A 16,725-nucleotide genomic window follows, 5' to 3' on the forward strand; every position below is an offset into this window, starting at 1 on the left:
TGGTCTCGGCCCTGCTGAGGCCCCGTCTCATTTGCTCGGGAAAAGTAGCGCTTGGATCACTAGAAAGTGACAGACGAGGCTGGTTCGACTAGAAAAGGTTTATTAATATAATTACATTAATACGTAAAAAATTAAAAACGTTCTGCATTGCACTGTGCATAGTGAGTAAACTATATTTTCATCATTCAACAGCAGCTTGCTTTTTTTAGAGGCACTCCTGATTTTCTTAGAGATGAATAATGCACTTGGAGATTTTTACTGTTGTGTTTTGTTGACTCTGCAGCTCAAAGCCAATACCTCTTCCATTCATTATTAAAATGTCCTAATTATCTTCTCTCATTATCAGCAGCAACTGCAATTGTCCCTCAGATAAAGTCCCTACCTTCTTTATAACACGTAAAGATTAAAAAATAATTAAGTCTACGACAAAATAACTGCACTCTCTGCTCTACCTGTTGTCTTATGTGATCAGGTTACCATTTAATAATAGATTCAGAATATTTTTGAAGACATTTAGGACATTATATTTATAGAGCTGGTGTAGTCCAAAAGAAGGTTAAAAAAACAGGTAAATTTAGCCCATGTGAATATGCATATACAATCAAATTAAGTCTGCTACATAAACCAGCAATGATTAGAGATTGGCTTCATAGGAAAAGTTTGAGTTTTCCTGTTCACTGAAACACAGTTCATTCTTTTATGTAGTTTACATTCAAGGATTAAAATCAAAGGAGCATAAAATTAAGACAATAGCTTCAGTTCTTCAGTTCGTAAATGATTTAGAACTTGATTTACACACTTGAGGAATTGCCAGGTGCCTGACTACTTAGTTTATTTTCTTATAAAGAAGAATTAGCACTTCACTGAACTCCTCTATCTAAGGAGCTTTTATATCACAAAATAGTTCAACCTGAGAAAAAGAAAGCTATAAGAAAGATATGAATGTATGAAAATCTATCTGAAAAATGTTTCTTTAAATTTAAGCTCCATATCAAAGATGTTCTGAAAGAATGAAAAATGCACTTGAGGAAATGAAGGAGCTGGAAGAAAAAAAAAGGAAAACAAAACAAAAAAACCCAACAACAACAACTTTAAAAAGTCCTTGTGAGTTTGGAAAGGATTTTGTATCTGGCATTGACCTTAACCACAACAGAAGAAACTGCAACCAGCAAATAATCTATCAGCCTTTCATAGTTGTTCCTCTTGCCATTCTTTATTAGCTTCCAATGGCTTCTGCAACAATGCAGTATAAATCATAATCTAAAATAAGACATTTCTGATTTAATAGGATAGTCTCATTTCTCTCCCCTAAGCATATATTATTATAACATCCCAATGTCCTAAAGATTCCGCAATAACTAAAGTTAGTGTTTCTAGCTACCTGAGAAACAAGGTAATTGTTATGGATTCATTTATGTGAAAATTCATATGGAATGTTTAAATATATAATGCTAATGCAAAGATCCCCTGGGTTATTACAGGAGAGTTAAAAATTGGGTAAACAAACTCTAGCAGTTGGTGTACTAACAGAGCTTTTAACAAAAACCTGAATTAAAAGTAAAACAATGTTTTAGATTATTGAATACTGGGGATTGCAGCATGATACTTCTACATAACGTGATAGCTTTTACACATACAATGTTCACATTTGAATCATGTCCCTTAAAAAAATCCGTTTTCAATAAGACAGATTTTTTTTTTTTCATTACCCCTACAGAAGTAAAGAAGAGGGCTCAACAGAAATTAAAAATAATTTCTCCCAGTGCCCAATAGAAGATATAGACTGGTGAGCTGCCAATTACTTTTCTGATAATAAAGTGAAGATACCCAGCATCTCGTACACTGAGGTCCAAAGTGACCTACAAGCACTCTTACACCACAGAACAAATACTTCTGAAGTTCAGACCTACAAAGGATTATCTACTTCACCCTTCAAAACAAATAGATACTGCAAACATCTAATTGCTTTTGACCTCTGTAGTGGTCTACAGTAGGAATTAAAGGTGATCATAATCTGAGTTGCTTATAGCTTGTCCATAGACAGCAGGTCTCGGAAGAAAGATACCGGTGTTTTCAAGGTTATTTTGACTCTCTTAACAGTTCCTCCTCCTGATTCATACTGTCCCTGGACGAATAGCTACATGGTGGTGTGTTTTCCCTATCTTCCTCTATAAAATTGGGTAATTACTGTGTTAACACAAAAAGGGAATTGCACAAGCAGCACAAAGGTTAGCACAAATGTTTCACTGTTGCTGACTAATTTTCAATTTGATGCAAACTAACAAAGCATCCATTTTCCCTGAGAATCAGTCCAAAAAGCAGCCTCTTTTCACTCTTTGTAAATGAGCCCTGTAGTCTTATTTCCACAGCTAACTAGTCTACCTGGTTCAAGTTTGGTTCTTTTTTGTATCCTATCATCATGACAACCTAAGATACAAGAGCTAAGCATAAGGTTCTGGACTGCGTTATTACGCATGGGTTGTCTCCAAAGACTTAACAGAAGCGGTATTAGTCTCTGATATCCAATGCACTATTCAGCTTTTAGCAGTTAATCAATTACAAACAGTATGGGAAACATACAGAATCCATTAATCTCTTCAGACGTACATACTGATAGACTCCAGTCAGTATAAAAGTGCAGTCAATTAAATACTCAGCACCCTGCAAAGATGCACTTATTACATTTACAGTGATTTCAAGTTTACATGAAAGATTTCATATTAAATTTATTCCCACTTCCAGTGTTCAAGAATTGATATAATACTGTAGTAAGGTTACTCATTGGCAATCAAAGAAATGCTATGAAAATAATCTGCAGATGCCATTATGAAATCAGTCCATTCCTTGGCCAGCTCTTCAATGGCGACTTCCTCCCCCCCATATTCCTGTGGGAGAATGCTGACTGGGAAGTGTTCGGTCAGACTCTGCATGTAGTTACTTCCATGCATATACACCTAAAACAAGAGATGAAAAGCGTTTACTTGGGTATGAATGCTGGACTACTGAGTGAAAACAGGCAGCAAAGAAACTTAGTGCAAGAGCCGAAGCCACCAGTTTAGCTGGACTAAACAAGTGTACTTGTTCATAATGACCTCCTTAAGTGAAGAAGAAAGTACCACCATGTGAGTGTGTTTCCCACGGGTGCTCAAACTCTGACTCTTCCTATTGAAGTATGCGGAAGTGACCCTTAGAGCTTTTTTTCAGATCATACCTGAAACCCTAAGCCAGAGACAAGCTAATCTCCTTCTGCTCCATTCCATGAAGTGGGATATCTCATTTGTTTTCTTTCAGGCCTTTACTGTCTATCTGCCCTATTTTCTGCTTTTTGAGTTCCAGCCTGAGATATTCTGAACTGGACAGGTGACAGGGGCTTATTTGACACATATTAATGTGCAAGAAGAGGGGCCACAGTATCAGGCTGCTGGAACATACTGAGTTTCTTCATCTTTCCAGAGTGAGGGACTGACTGTGCAAGGCTGGCAGAAACAATCCTGCCTCTCTTCCCTAACAAAACACACATGCTAGGAAAAGGGGATTGGCAAATAACAGATAACAGTGACCAAAAAAATCTGGATTTACTGTCCTGGAGAGCAGTAGATACTGCGAATGCACAAGATCCATGTGCTGAAACAAGGAGGCTTCAGAGTGGAAATAATGACAGGCAGTGCTGCCTGCTTTTTACCTTATTCCTGCTGTTAACACTCCACAGTGTTTCTTCTTCTGCCAGCTGAAACCTCCAATATTCTTCCTCTGCTACAAACCCCAGAATTCCTCTAGAATTTTGGCGTGCTTTTGCATCCAAACACAAACAGGGTTTTAAGATTTAAAAATCCAAAACAATCTAAAACAACTAAGAAGCTATTTGTAAAGAAATTTTGAACTTAAGCCTGACCTATTTTGGTGCGTAAATGCCTTTGCAGATCTTTCAGAACTAAAAAGTTGTCTTCTACTCATTCTGCACAATTTGGAGCATAACATCACTGTTCAGTGACAATATCTCACTGTCATTTACAGGCAGAGTGTTGGGAGATCCAGGATCTATTTCTTCCTAGTCCTGCAAACAAATTGCTATGTGACCTCAAGCAAATCATTTAACTTCTCTGTGTCACCGTAGTTTTTATCTTTAGAGTGGTGATAATGGCTACCACTTACGACTCTCTCATTATTGATAACTGAGAATGCTTTACAATTAGTTTCCGGAGCCCAACTGGCACTAACACACAGAAATGATTTATGCTCTTCAGTGCTCAGAAGCACCAGATTCTAATGGAAGTGCTGCAGATTGTCATGTGGGGACTTTATGTCAGAAAGAAATACTTGTGTGCACTCACCCGTTGTTTTATTTTTTCAGTGAGAAAAGGCTTAATTAGAGCGTAGACCGGGTGGAAGAATAAAGGCTCATTAATGAAGTGGATACCTCGAACTTTTAGTGGAAAGGAATCCTGTCAATATACATGAAAAACAGCAAAAGAAAAGGAATGCATTATTAAAAATATTCTATTGTTAAGGACAAATATGTGAAAACTATCTAGTCCATAGGTCAGAGCATTCTTCCTGAACTTGCTAATACCTGCACTTCAGAGTGTTCTTAGTTTACACTGCCCCAAAAATGCTTAGAAAATCACATTGTTCCTCCCATTAGAAGGAAAAAAACTACCAACAAAACAAACAAAAACCCACAACAGTATGAGAAGAGGCTACTGAAAAAAAAACAACAAAAAACCCAAACCAACAAAAAAACAAACACGAAAACCTTCACCAAATTACATATAAATAATGTACACAAAGTTTGTGCTCAGCCTTTCCTCAGAGGTACAACTTTTCACAGCAAAGATTCTTCTGCTGATTTACCAAAAAGCTATCCAGCCATTTGCTTTAATTGGTAATTCACAGTCTGAAGGATAATATGTAAATATATATAAATATAAACCATTGAGGCTACTAACTTTAAGTTAAATAAATTATAAATATAATTTAGAGACCTTATAAATATAGTTTAGAGCCTTGAAATTACTGGTAATTTGCCCAAGCCAGAAGTTCAGATTTACAACAGGATTACTGTCATAATGAAAATAAAAATTATATATGTTATACAGCCTTTATAACATGAAATACTTCTACTTGCATTCATGATTCATTTAGAAGTCCCAGACCTTTTCAAGTTTAAAGAAAATATGGCAGTGCTCAAAGACAGCATTATGCCATGAGGAAAGTATAGCTTCCATTCATATTCCAGCTAATACCACCTCTGCAACTAGTTTTATGCCTCTAAAAATGGTACTTCTCACAGGCAGTTTTCCCCACTAGTACAGTAGCTCTTCTCACATTATTTCATGCACCCTTTTATGAAAAAAACAAAAACAAAACCCAAAACCAAAACAACCAAACAAAAAAACAACCAACCAAAAAAAAAACACAGCCAAACACAAACCCTACACATTTCTTAAGTGCAATTCCTTTTAGATTTTAATGTATGATAAAGACCTTAAAACTATCGGATTATATGTTTACTGCATGTTATTATGTGTTATCATATATTTGAAGTCTACCATCATGTTTTTCACAAAACGATTTATTTTTTCATGGGGTAACAGATTTTTCAAGGTGATATCACTTAATAATGTTACTATGGTTTCCATTCCTTAGTCCATATTTTCTTTCTATTAACTTAAGTTTCTTCATACAGGATTGTAATTTGCAACACACATTTCTTAAGAAAAACTCAAGGTTGAAACTATGCTTCCTTAATTTTTACTTCTGAGCATATTGAACAATACTAAGACAATCTCTGGGTGAAATATATGAACTCAGCTAAAATGACGAAAGGAATATGAAAAAAATATAGTTACACTTATTTCTCATCTTAGAAAAGAACACTGGAAACACATTTTTTTCTGCATTTTTTTCAATAGCTATAATAAAAAATTAGAAGCTTGAAAACCATGCAACGAATCTGAAATAGATCAAGATGGAAACATCACATTCAAATAACTTCCTGGTTTGAGACAATGGATTGAAACCATTAGATTTAATTTCGAATCCTGTTCTACTTCCTTTCTGCTCTATTTCAAGGTTAAAAAATTACTAGCAATTTGTTTACTAGCACAGAAGTAAACTGAAACACTCACGCACATCCTGTTCTGATGAGATATGGCCCAGAATCATGCAAACATCAAGAGTTATCATTCTAGATGTGAAAAGTTGGGAATACCTGATGGTTTCACTGAAGTTTTACAGTAGATACCAAAAATGAAGACCAGCTGAAGTTCTGATGATATTCATTCAATGACTAAGCTTCGACTGAACCTCAGATATAAACCTTACTAAACCAGAGCAAGAGATTATCTCCCTGGCTAATTTCCACATCATAGGCTAAAAGTTTTATTACTACTGATTTTCAACATAACTTCGGAAGGAAAATAGGATTATAGGACTACACTGTAGCCTTCCTGTCAATTCTCTGTCCCCTTTTTTAATTTGGTTCCTTTTATTTTTTTTTTCTCTCATATCGCTTGGTAAAGTTCAACTGAATTTGACAGAAAGGAACAAGTCTTAAAGACAGTAAAGTCCCTAGAAGTTTTGTGAAAAATAGGAGGTGAAGTAGCAGCGAGTTGCACAAAATAATGCTCATATTGGGGGGTAAAACCAAGCAGAACATAAACATTATTCATTCTGTTGGTAGCAGCTGGATGGTTAAGTAGCATCATCCGTATTGGTAACAAGCCAGTACTGTTTTGCTCTTAACTACTCTTAGCACATGCTGCTTCTCACCTTCTCTGAGTCTCAGAAAAAAAAAAAAAGCAAAAAAAAAGCTTTGAATGTTTAGTTAATGTACAAAAGAATGGAAGAGAGGAGATGAAATGGGATAATGAACGCAGATCCTTACAAAATTTGGCTTCATCTGCTCTTACACTCATGAAATTCTTGTGTTGTAACAGATCAGTGGAGTTCTTACAAAACATCAGAGGTTAAAGGACATTTACTGCTACACAAGAACATGCTGTAAGTCAAATAAAGCACAACCTGTGCCTGAGCTGTCTGACTTCTAGAGGATTTAAGATTTTGTTCTTTCAAGCTGCACAGATTTTAAGAAGATCTAGGGAAGGAAAATTTACCATAGCTTAGAACAGATGAAAAATTGGGAGTTATAGCAATGAAGAAGCATAAAGCAGTATGTCATACTTACTGTGAGCACAGCAGCAATTTTCTTGGCCACTGCTGGGCTGATTTGAAATGCATGAGCAAATCGCCACCCTTGCAGATCAAAGATAGCCTTGACTCCATTCCGCTGAGTCTCAATCTCCTTTACAATGAGTTCAGATGTGATAAGACTTACACGAAACACATCGTATGCCGTAAATAAATTGGGATCCCATTGTCCTGAGGAGTAAATAGATTGCACTGCATTACCATGAGCATACCACATACACTCGTACATTTCCTTGTTACTGCTTCTAATGTGCTTCTCAGGAACAACAAGTAACCAGCAATATCAAACAGATTTGCCAGTACAGAAATTATTTTGTGTGCCTGCTCTGCCACTCATCTTTTGAACTATTTTATAGACAGTAACACCTAATGGTAGACAGTTGTATTAATAGATGCCACCTAATGTAGTATGTTCCACCTATGGGCATAGCTTCCAGTACAAGGTTTTGATATGACAGCTTAATTCAAACAATCATGTTAGCAGAAACTGCAGATCATCAATCCAACCAATGAGTATATTTTTTGTCCAGTGCAGGAATTCTGTCAAGATTCAGCAAATTCCATTTGTTTTTCTGAGGCCTGAGCAAAGAATTACATGGGATGAGTTTAACCCTAGATGAAAGCTTCCGAGAACACAGCTTTGCAGAGAGACACATTATTTTCTGCTATACCAGCTGATATTAAAACAATTCTTTAAAAGCTGGCAAAAAATAATTTCTCTGTCCAAAACAAGCACAAAGAAATATGGTAACACATAACCATTTAACTACATCTTTTTCAAAAAGCCTTTTGGGAGTGCATGAAACAAACAAAGGATCTTCAGAGTGTTGTTAGACAGGGCTCTTTGGCTACATCTAAACAGTGAAAACCCAGTGAACTTTTCATGCATGTCTAAACTGGACATTGGTGTGTGGCTAGGTGTACACCTTCTTTTCTGTTCTCTCCTCCCACCAGTGCTGTGTGTGCACCAGTACCAGAGTCTTAGCACATGACTTTGAAAACTTGCATAGAAACAAATAATTATTGGGACATTCAGACCCAAATAACCACATTTCTTGCAAGTTTTAGGGTTTTAACCTTAAGAGGTTTTTTTATGCAGACAAGAACTCTACCGATAAGAAAATACATTATTCATAAAGGATTGTACAGGTTTAGCCAAAACAGTGTTTAAGACAACTGATATAACTGTTACAGCTCAGTAAACTCACTTTTATATTAATGTAAAAGTATTTCTAACAGGAAACATAAATATGTTACCTTACTAGTTAAGATGTTCTGATATTACCCATAAAATACTTTTATTTTGCTGCTCAAATTGTGATAATTAACAACAAAACCACGAACGAACAAACAAAAGAGACAAAACCCCACGAACAAACAAAAGAGGCAAAACCCCACAAACAAACAAACGATGACAAAACAAAACCAAACCATCACTTCCAGAGCTAGGTGTGAAATGAGTCCAAGCAATTTTGTCACTTACCAATTCTGTATATTAGAACTTTGCTTCCATGTGGGTCCCTTGATCTCAGGAGTCCATGATACCCAGCTTGCAAAAGACCAAGAACAGAAGATGGGTTTAAATCTCCACTTATTTCTGGGCATTCTATTCTCCACTTCTGGTAATTCTTCAATAACTGGAAAAAATACGTGTAGACGACAGATAGTCATCAGGCATTTACATGAAAAGAACAGTTAAAAATAGCTACAGCAAGTAATACAGATTTTGGATTAAAATTTCCTAAGTAGCTACAGTTTAGACTTCTAATTTGAGACCTTCAAAGGAGCTACGAGAATGAGAATTTTTCAGTGACTCGTTTCAACAAACTGAAATGTAGGTTTAAATCTCAAAGGTAGCATGCACAAGCTAGCCTTTCAAATTGTTACTGTGTTTCATCAAACAGCAAAACCCAACCGGATCCTCAGCACAGTTTCACAAATTAAATGGGTTCACCACAATGAAAGCACCAACCAGCAGTCTTCTATTTCTGTTAATTTGTATTAACAGAAATTAATTTTTATTTATTTCTCAATTACTCCATATTTCACAACAGAAGCATTTGAGTTAAAAGAACTGTCAGCTCCAACTAATAAAACATAACCTTATATAAATCAGAAATTTCTTTTATCTATGCAAGTATCATTTTCTTCACCATTTTCATAGAAAGAACAGTCAGAAGGAACCTCAGTGGATACTGAATTAATCCCTTGGAACGTCACAGCATTGGTTATGCTGATACCTACAGACTCTTAGAGGGAGACCTGAGACTCACCACCCTGTACCTCATAGCATGCTTATGTTAGATAATTAGTCTTATTTCTTACCCTTCTCTCCGCTTTCAAGTTTCTTGTATTGTTTTACATAAAACATGCACTTTTTCTTCAGCTTAAGGCTTTTCTGCTCAGATGAAAGTCTTGAAATATTTTGAAGGTCTCTCAAATAAATTGTAATGAGGAAATTATTTATAAGGCACTAATGTTTGTCAGAAGAATTTACTACAAATAGAAGATATACTGCTCAGAAATTATCTATATTCTTCATGGAAATAGCACCTATAAATATGTATTTATAGGTACAAACCCAAAAAAGTTCATCTGTCACACTAGAATCCCATTTGATTTGGCAATCAGAAAGTTGATAAAAGCCTCATCCTAAACCATACACCATAGAAAGAAACATTTAGCCATTAGGAGAACTTTACCAGAAGGCTTTTGACTGCATTAAATCAGTTTGTCTAGGCCAACTTAAAACCAAACAAATAAAAAAGGGCAGGCAGGGGGTGGGGAGAGGTCATAGTAGGAAAAAAAAAGTTAATTTGTAGAATAGAAATTCATTACGATTTCAAAAACAGGCCTGATTAGGTACTCTGATTATCTCACTCTGTTAGTACATGACTCTCTGCAAAGGGCACTGTTTGAGCAATCCCAACCACTTTGTGCCAACCAGACAGAACTGTCAAAATATTATGTTCTTTTCCTTGATCTTTCAAATACAGACCCTTAAACAGCAGCAAAACATAAAATCACGCTCAAAACAACTATGCAAATCTTTACTCCTTCTCACTTTTCTTCTAAAATCAGTTATACTACAACTTAATGAACCTGGTTAACAATTACATAAATATTTTAAACAACTCTTTCAAGAACTACCTGCTAAAACAAGATGAGAATAAAAATGATACATTAATTCAATCCTCTAAATAATTCTATCTTGTCAGTATAGTTAGTTTCTCATTTTAGTGAACATTTACATTTTCTAAGTTGGAAAAGGCAAATGTTTAAAATCTGGACCTCAGGAGAAAAGGAATGATGTTCACAGGTTGTGACACACACAAGATCCTTACGGAAGACATAATTTACCTACTGGTGAGTCCATTAAGGAATAAGTATGTGGTTGGAATACTTCTGACACCTTCTGTGACGTGGGCGAGTGGTACATCTTTTGACATAGACATATAACATGGCTAAGCTCCAAACATATTTCACTTGGCCAGAAAGCCAGGAAGTGCTAAAGAGATCTCAGAATTTGAAAACCTAATCTAATTACCTGAAATGATTTAGCACTGAAGTAAAGGTTAGCATCAGATAATCTTCCACAGCATCTACAGCTAGTTTTGGGTCATATTCTGTAAGTTTTCATTTATGTAAACAATCCCTTTCTTAGCAGCCGGACATACTCAGGTCACACACAGACACAAACAGAAATATTATACATAACAATCAGTCTGGATATAGGAGATGAATCAACCTAACATCAGGATAAACAGGCGCACTCATTACCTAGTATAAAAAATGTCTCGTACTTTTAACACAAGGAAAGCATCTCAATATATAATTATCTGTGTTTACAAACTGAATAACCTACTTAGCATTTGCTCAGCATCTGAAAATAGATGCAAGGTAACTCTGTAAATGGGGAAAGCTGGATGAAAAACTCTGGTGTCTGGAGTTAAACATTAATTAAGAGGTTTTTTTCCTGAGGTCTTTTGAGGATAGTTCCAGATTTCTGAACATCGGAGATGATAAAGTTACTGATTAATCCAAAATTCATGTGCTACGAAACAAAGAAAAGTGAATCTAGTATTTTACTTAGAATTAAAAGAACTAGAAAACCACGTGCTTGTCACAGAAACCAATGTATTTGTATGTGTACTTTTTGTTGTTGTTGTTGTTGTTGATAACTATTTTTTCGTATTAACAAGGATGCTAGACAGAATTAGGCCTCTGGGTCAGCAGTTTTACCAATGCACACAATGTTTAGGAAAAAAATGTTTTGGCCATCTCTGAAGAAGAAACCAACAGCTCAGACTTTAGAATACAAAGATATGTATATACATAATCACACACCTTTGGGCACTTCTTTTTTTTTTTTTTAAATTATGTGTATATCGCTACACAAAGAATTTAAACATATGGTATACACAGACACAGAATTTAAAATATTTTTATAGAGACATAGAACTTTCCCAGTTCCACATGCAATATCTCTTTGACAGTTGGAAGAAGACTGGCCCATGTCAGTTTAGAGATTGGGCTTAGCACAAAGGGAAGAATGGCTGACTGATTTTGTTTCCTCAACAGTCAGCCAGAGAGCCTAATAGGGGCTTTTCCATCCTTTTTGGGAAACCCCTCTGTATTAATGGAAGAAAAGCAGCCAAGTAATTGACTTAAACTTGGTATTTATATTTGAACAATGTGAAGATCCCCAGAAATAAAGCCTGTGACTTGGCAGTATGTTTGACACTATGGAAAACAATCCTTCTTGTACCTCAGTTACTCTGAGCAGTGCAACACACTAGGAAGTCTTGATTCTTCCATAAGTCAAATGCAGAGCAAACACAAAGTCTGGCTATATACCTTTGTATCTATCAGAACTCCTAGAAAGATCCCAGATATTTAGACAGTTTTGAGCGCCATAAAACCAATGTTTACAAAAGTCTAAGTGGTATGTTATGAAAACATCTCTTGGCATAGAGTTTCAATGTTGCATTTTTACTGAATGTAAAGATTTTCATTCTTTTCCCCAGAGTATAATAAACAGTTTGCTCAGCTGCCAGACTCTTAATCCATATTTAAGTCTAAGTATAAACCCATACTAAGAAAGATGCTTGACAAGAGCTTGAAGACCTTTGGTTATAAGCATTGACAGAGCTGCAACCTTTGATTATCCCTTAGCTGCTCTACAAGTACTATGCAGTAGGACGCAGAAGCCCAGTGGGCAAAAAGGTACTGTATCAGTCTGGACTCCAAACTGAGATGTAACATTTAACCAGGACAGGAGGGAGCAGACACTATTGAGACTGATGACAGGCGGGCTCTGTCTAGGATGAAGTACTAACATAACCTCTGCATGAGTTCAGACTTGGGTTAGATAAATATTCATCTTATGACCACCACAGATTTTTGCACAATAATTCTCTTGGGCCTTAATATACTGATTGCAAATAAACACATTCCTTTTTCCTTTTTTAATGTTTCTTGTCTTCTTCCCATGCTGTAAGAGAAATAACCTACAAGTCAGTGTAAACTGGTATATGGAAGATTAAGTACAAGTAGCTACAGCGTTTGGAAACCTGAAATTCTAGATAGAAAGATTAAACACAGATGGATTTTGAACAGCAGAATCTCTTAGTTCAGAGAAGTTCCAGACAAGAAATTTAGAAACTTAGCAGCCTGTGGAGACCCAGAAATTCTAATGAGATTCTAAAAAGACTTAATTTTTCTAAAGCAGGTCCCCAGCCCTAGAGGGCTGATTCTCAAGCAGAGTATAGGAAATGTGTTACTTTCTAGACTCCATCTCTTAACCTAGCTTAGATTCCACACTCCTGAATATTAGTCATAGAATCACGGAATATCTGAAAGTTGGAAGGGACCCAGAAGGATCCAACCTAAAACTACACCATACAACTAAGAGCATTGTCCAGATTCTCCTTGAACTCTGACAGGCTTGGTACCATGACCACTTCCCTGGGGAGCCTGTTCCAGTGACCCACCACCCTCTCAGTGAAGAACCTTTTCCCAATGCCCAATCTGAACTTCCTCTGATGCAGCTTCATCCCATTTCCTCGTGTCCTATAGCTGATCACCAGAGAGAGATCAGCACCTCCCCTTCCACTGCCCCCTTTGAGGAAGCTATAGATTGCAATGAGGTCACCCCTCAGCCTTCTGTTCTCCAAGCTGAACAGACCAAGTGACCTCAGCTGCTCCTCATAAGTCTTGCCTCTCAAGACCTTTCACCATCTTGGTCACCCTCCTCTGGATACACTCTAATAGTCTGAAGTCCTTTTTGTTTTGAGGCACCCAAAACTGCACACAGTACTTAAGGTGGGGCTGCACCAGTGCAGCATAGGGTGGGACAATCATCTCCCTTGACTGGTTAGCTGTGATGTGCTTGATGGACCGCAGGACACAGCTGGCCCTTTTGGCTGCCAGGGCACACTGTTGACTCATAACCAACTTGCCATCAACCCAAACCCCCAGATCTCTTTCCACAAGGCTGCTCTCCGGCCTCTCATCCCCCACTTTGTACATATGACCAAGATTATCCCATCCCAGGTGGAAAATTCTGCACCTGCTCTTGCTAAATTTCATACAGTTGGTGATTTCCCAACTCTCTGTCTATCCAGATCTCTCTGTAAGGCCTCTCTGCCCTCAAGGAAGACCACAGCTCCTCCTAGTTTAGTAGCATCGGACAACTTAATTAATGTACATTTGATTCCTGCATCCAGATCATTTATAACAACATTAAAGAGCACTGGCCCTGAAATCAAGCCCTGGGGAACACCACTGGTGACTGGCCACCAGCCTGATGTAACTTCATTTACTCTTTGAGCCCAACTAGTCAGCCAATTGCTCACCCAACATATTATGGACTACCTGGGTGCTGGACAATTTATCCAGAAGGATACTATGAGAGACAGTATCAAAAGCTTTGGTAAAATCCAAAACTACCACACCTGCTGGCTTCCCTTGGTCAACTAGATGGGTGACTTTGTCATAAAAGGAAATTAAGTTGGTTAATCAGGATTTTCCCCTTGTGAACCCATACTGGCTATGACCAAGCACTGAGTTGTCTCTCAAGAGTTTTTCAGTAACTCCCAGAATAACCTTCTCCATAACTTTACAAGGCACTGAGGTGAGACTGACAGGCCTGTAATTAACAGAAACTTCCTTCTTACCCTTCTTGAAAATTGGACATTTGCCAGCTTCCAGTCAACTAGGATCTCTCCAGAGTCCCTCAATAACATCAGCCAGCTCTTGCAGTACCCTGGCATGAACCCCATCAGGCCCCATAGATTTATGTGCATCCAGCTTGAGCAGCAAGTCTCGAACAAGTTCAGGGTCATCTGGGAGTTTCCCATCCCCCCAGTCAGTCTTCCACCACAGGGCTCCGGGGGTCCCAGGGCCCGTCATCAGTGTTGAAGGCAGAGGCGAAGAAGGTATTGTTTTCACTTTGTCTGCATCCTTGATGTCTGGGACAAGGGAAGCTGATCTAGAGATATCCCTTTGTTCCTTGTAGAATAATTCTTACCTACAACATATCTCACAATTAATCACAAGAAAGTGGAGAAATGTATGGGCCAAATTCTGAAGTGCCACTGTCCTGTCTACAGGATTATCAATAACGACCAATTGCAATGTAATTAGGAGTGGATATTAGGAGTGCATATTATCTTCATTAAGCCCTACTTTTTGGAAGCAGGGAATACAAGAAAACAAAATGACTTTTGTTAGGAAAGAAAAACAGGCACAGTCCTACAATTGTTAATGCACATCTGATATAAACAATGTCATGAACTTCAAGCAAAAGTAAGATCCATATCGCAAAGGATTCTGACTACTTACTAGTTCTTCTGCTGAGGAGGACAGGTTTAAAGCTGTGGTATAAATCTCACAACCCAAATGAAAAGAACACAAAATATATTTTAAAAGCTAATGATTATTATGGGGTTAATTCAATTTCTTGCTTGTTTAGCTACTCTGATCCTGCAATATATCCATATGCAAACGATCTTCTCTTATGGTGACTAAACTTGGAAAATCTACAGTAGAGAATTCAAAAACCAAAATGTGAGATCTGTTGGGCAATGCGATGTCATCAACACCAAATTCCACTGAAACACAGCTTCCAGTTGGCACGAGTTAATAAATGCTTTTGCCCTGGGGAGATTTGGAAGTACTTTCTGTTCAGAATGGTTAGTACTTGTCAATCTTTCTGTAAAAAAAGAAACAATAACACTTTGTGCCTTTGGATATTAAAAATATGCACACACTGTCTGTATGGCAAAGATAATTACCATACAAACAGCCAGGAGAGTACCAAAGCTTACTGAAAGGAGTGTTGTAAATGACCAAAATCCAAGAGAAAATAAATTTTTACTCATAGCTTTATGTTAGAGTAATTATAAATCTGTAGCGAAACTAGTATAATTACTAGTAACGAGTAACATGAGCCCGAAAAGGACGTCCTTTAAATGATAACATTTCCTGATCGGAGTTGCAACCGTGCCACACTTACCGCAACCTCTAAGTTACGTGACCGTAGCACACTTACTGTAACCCTCACGTTACCTCATCAAGGCTGCACAAAGCCAGCCACGATACCTCACGTTTATACGGCACCGCGCTGCGTGACCAGCAATTAGTTACACCCCGACACTCCCTGCTTGGCCCCGGCCGACCCGCGCAGCGCGGCTCACCCACCAGCCCCCCGCGCCCCCCGGCTCCGTCCGCCCCCTGCAATAACCCCCCGACAGCTCCCCGGTCCCCCGGCCTGCCCGCCGCCCTAGTGCCGCGGCATCCCCGGGGCCCGAGCCGAGACCCCCGCGGGGTGCGGGGCCGGGTGGGCCCGCTAGCGGGCGGCTGGGACGGCCCCGAGCCACACGGGCCACCCCCGCCTCCTCCGCAGCGGAGGGCGGGAGCCCCCCAGCTCCGCGCCCCCCCGGCCCTCCTTACCCTCCAAGCCAGGTCCAAGTGGAAATCTCGGGCGCGCAGGAACCTCACCAGGAAGGAGTCGGAGAGGGGCTGCGGCCAGCGCTGCCCGGGCTCTGCCTCCGCCCGCTGCCGCAGCTCGGCGATGGCGCTGCGCACCCGCGGAGCGTGGTCGGGCAGGTCGTTGGGGTGCCCCGCGCCCGGCGGGCCCCGCGACATCCCGCTGCCGCCGCCGGCCGGCTCTGAGGCCACGGCCCCGCTCGGCCCCGCTGCCTCCCTGTCCCTGCTCCGCCCCGGAGGGAGAGGGGCGGCCGCACCGCGGGGGGACCCCAGGGCCCGGCCCCGCCGCGCTGGTGCCCGGGCGGGGTCTGGGGCTGCGGCGGGTCGTCCCGGGCTGCAGGAAAGCGCTGCGGGTGGTGGGCTTCCTCTTAGGGGAAAACAACCCATCTATAGAAACTAAATAGCAAAGAAGCTGCAACTTCATTGCAGCTGGGAACTGCTGTGCAGAGGGGAGGTCGGTGTTGGTGGAAAACTGCCTTGGAGCACCGAATCCTTAGCATGAGTGTGCAGTAATAGAAATATATC

General features: G+C 39.2%; 1 protein-coding gene across 1 annotated transcript; it reads right to left on the bottom strand.

Moving 5' to 3' along the window:
* Window positions 1-147: 147 nt before the first annotated feature.
* TTPA (alpha tocopherol transfer protein) lies at window positions 148-16,359 on the bottom strand. The gene is made up of 5 exons (XM_065628440.1): window positions 16,165-16,359; window positions 8,693-8,846; window positions 7,187-7,380; window positions 4,332-4,442; window positions 148-2,954 (listed from the first exon to the last, which is right to left on the bottom strand). Exons 1-5 carry the CDS (start codon window positions 16,357-16,359, stop codon window positions 2,775-2,777), a joined length of 834 nt encoding a protein of 277 aa, XP_065484512.1. The 3' UTR covers window positions 148-2,774.
* Between the last annotated feature and the right edge of the window lie 366 nt (window positions 16,360-16,725).

The sequence above is a fragment of the Caloenas nicobarica genome, chromosome 2 (genome assembly GCF_036013445.1).
Source record: "Caloenas nicobarica isolate bCalNic1 chromosome 2, bCalNic1.hap1, whole genome shotgun sequence".
Taxonomy (NCBI): domain Eukaryota; kingdom Metazoa; phylum Chordata; class Aves; order Columbiformes; family Columbidae; genus Caloenas; species Caloenas nicobarica.

Bases quoted from the DNA above. Each gene is read 5' to 3' on its own strand.
- TTPA (XM_065628440.1), bottom strand. From the start codon at position 16,359: ATGTCGCGGGGCCCGCCGGGCGCGGGGCACCCCAACGACCTGCCCGAC. The intron at 8,847-16,164 runs GTAAGGAGGGCC...TATTTTTTCCAG, and splicing joins ACTTGGACCTGGCTTGGAGG to TTATTGAAGAATTACCAGAA. The intron at 2,955-4,331 runs GTGAGTGCACAC...CTCTTGTTTTAG, and splicing joins CTGAAAAAATAAAACAACGG to GTGTATATGCATGGAAGTAA.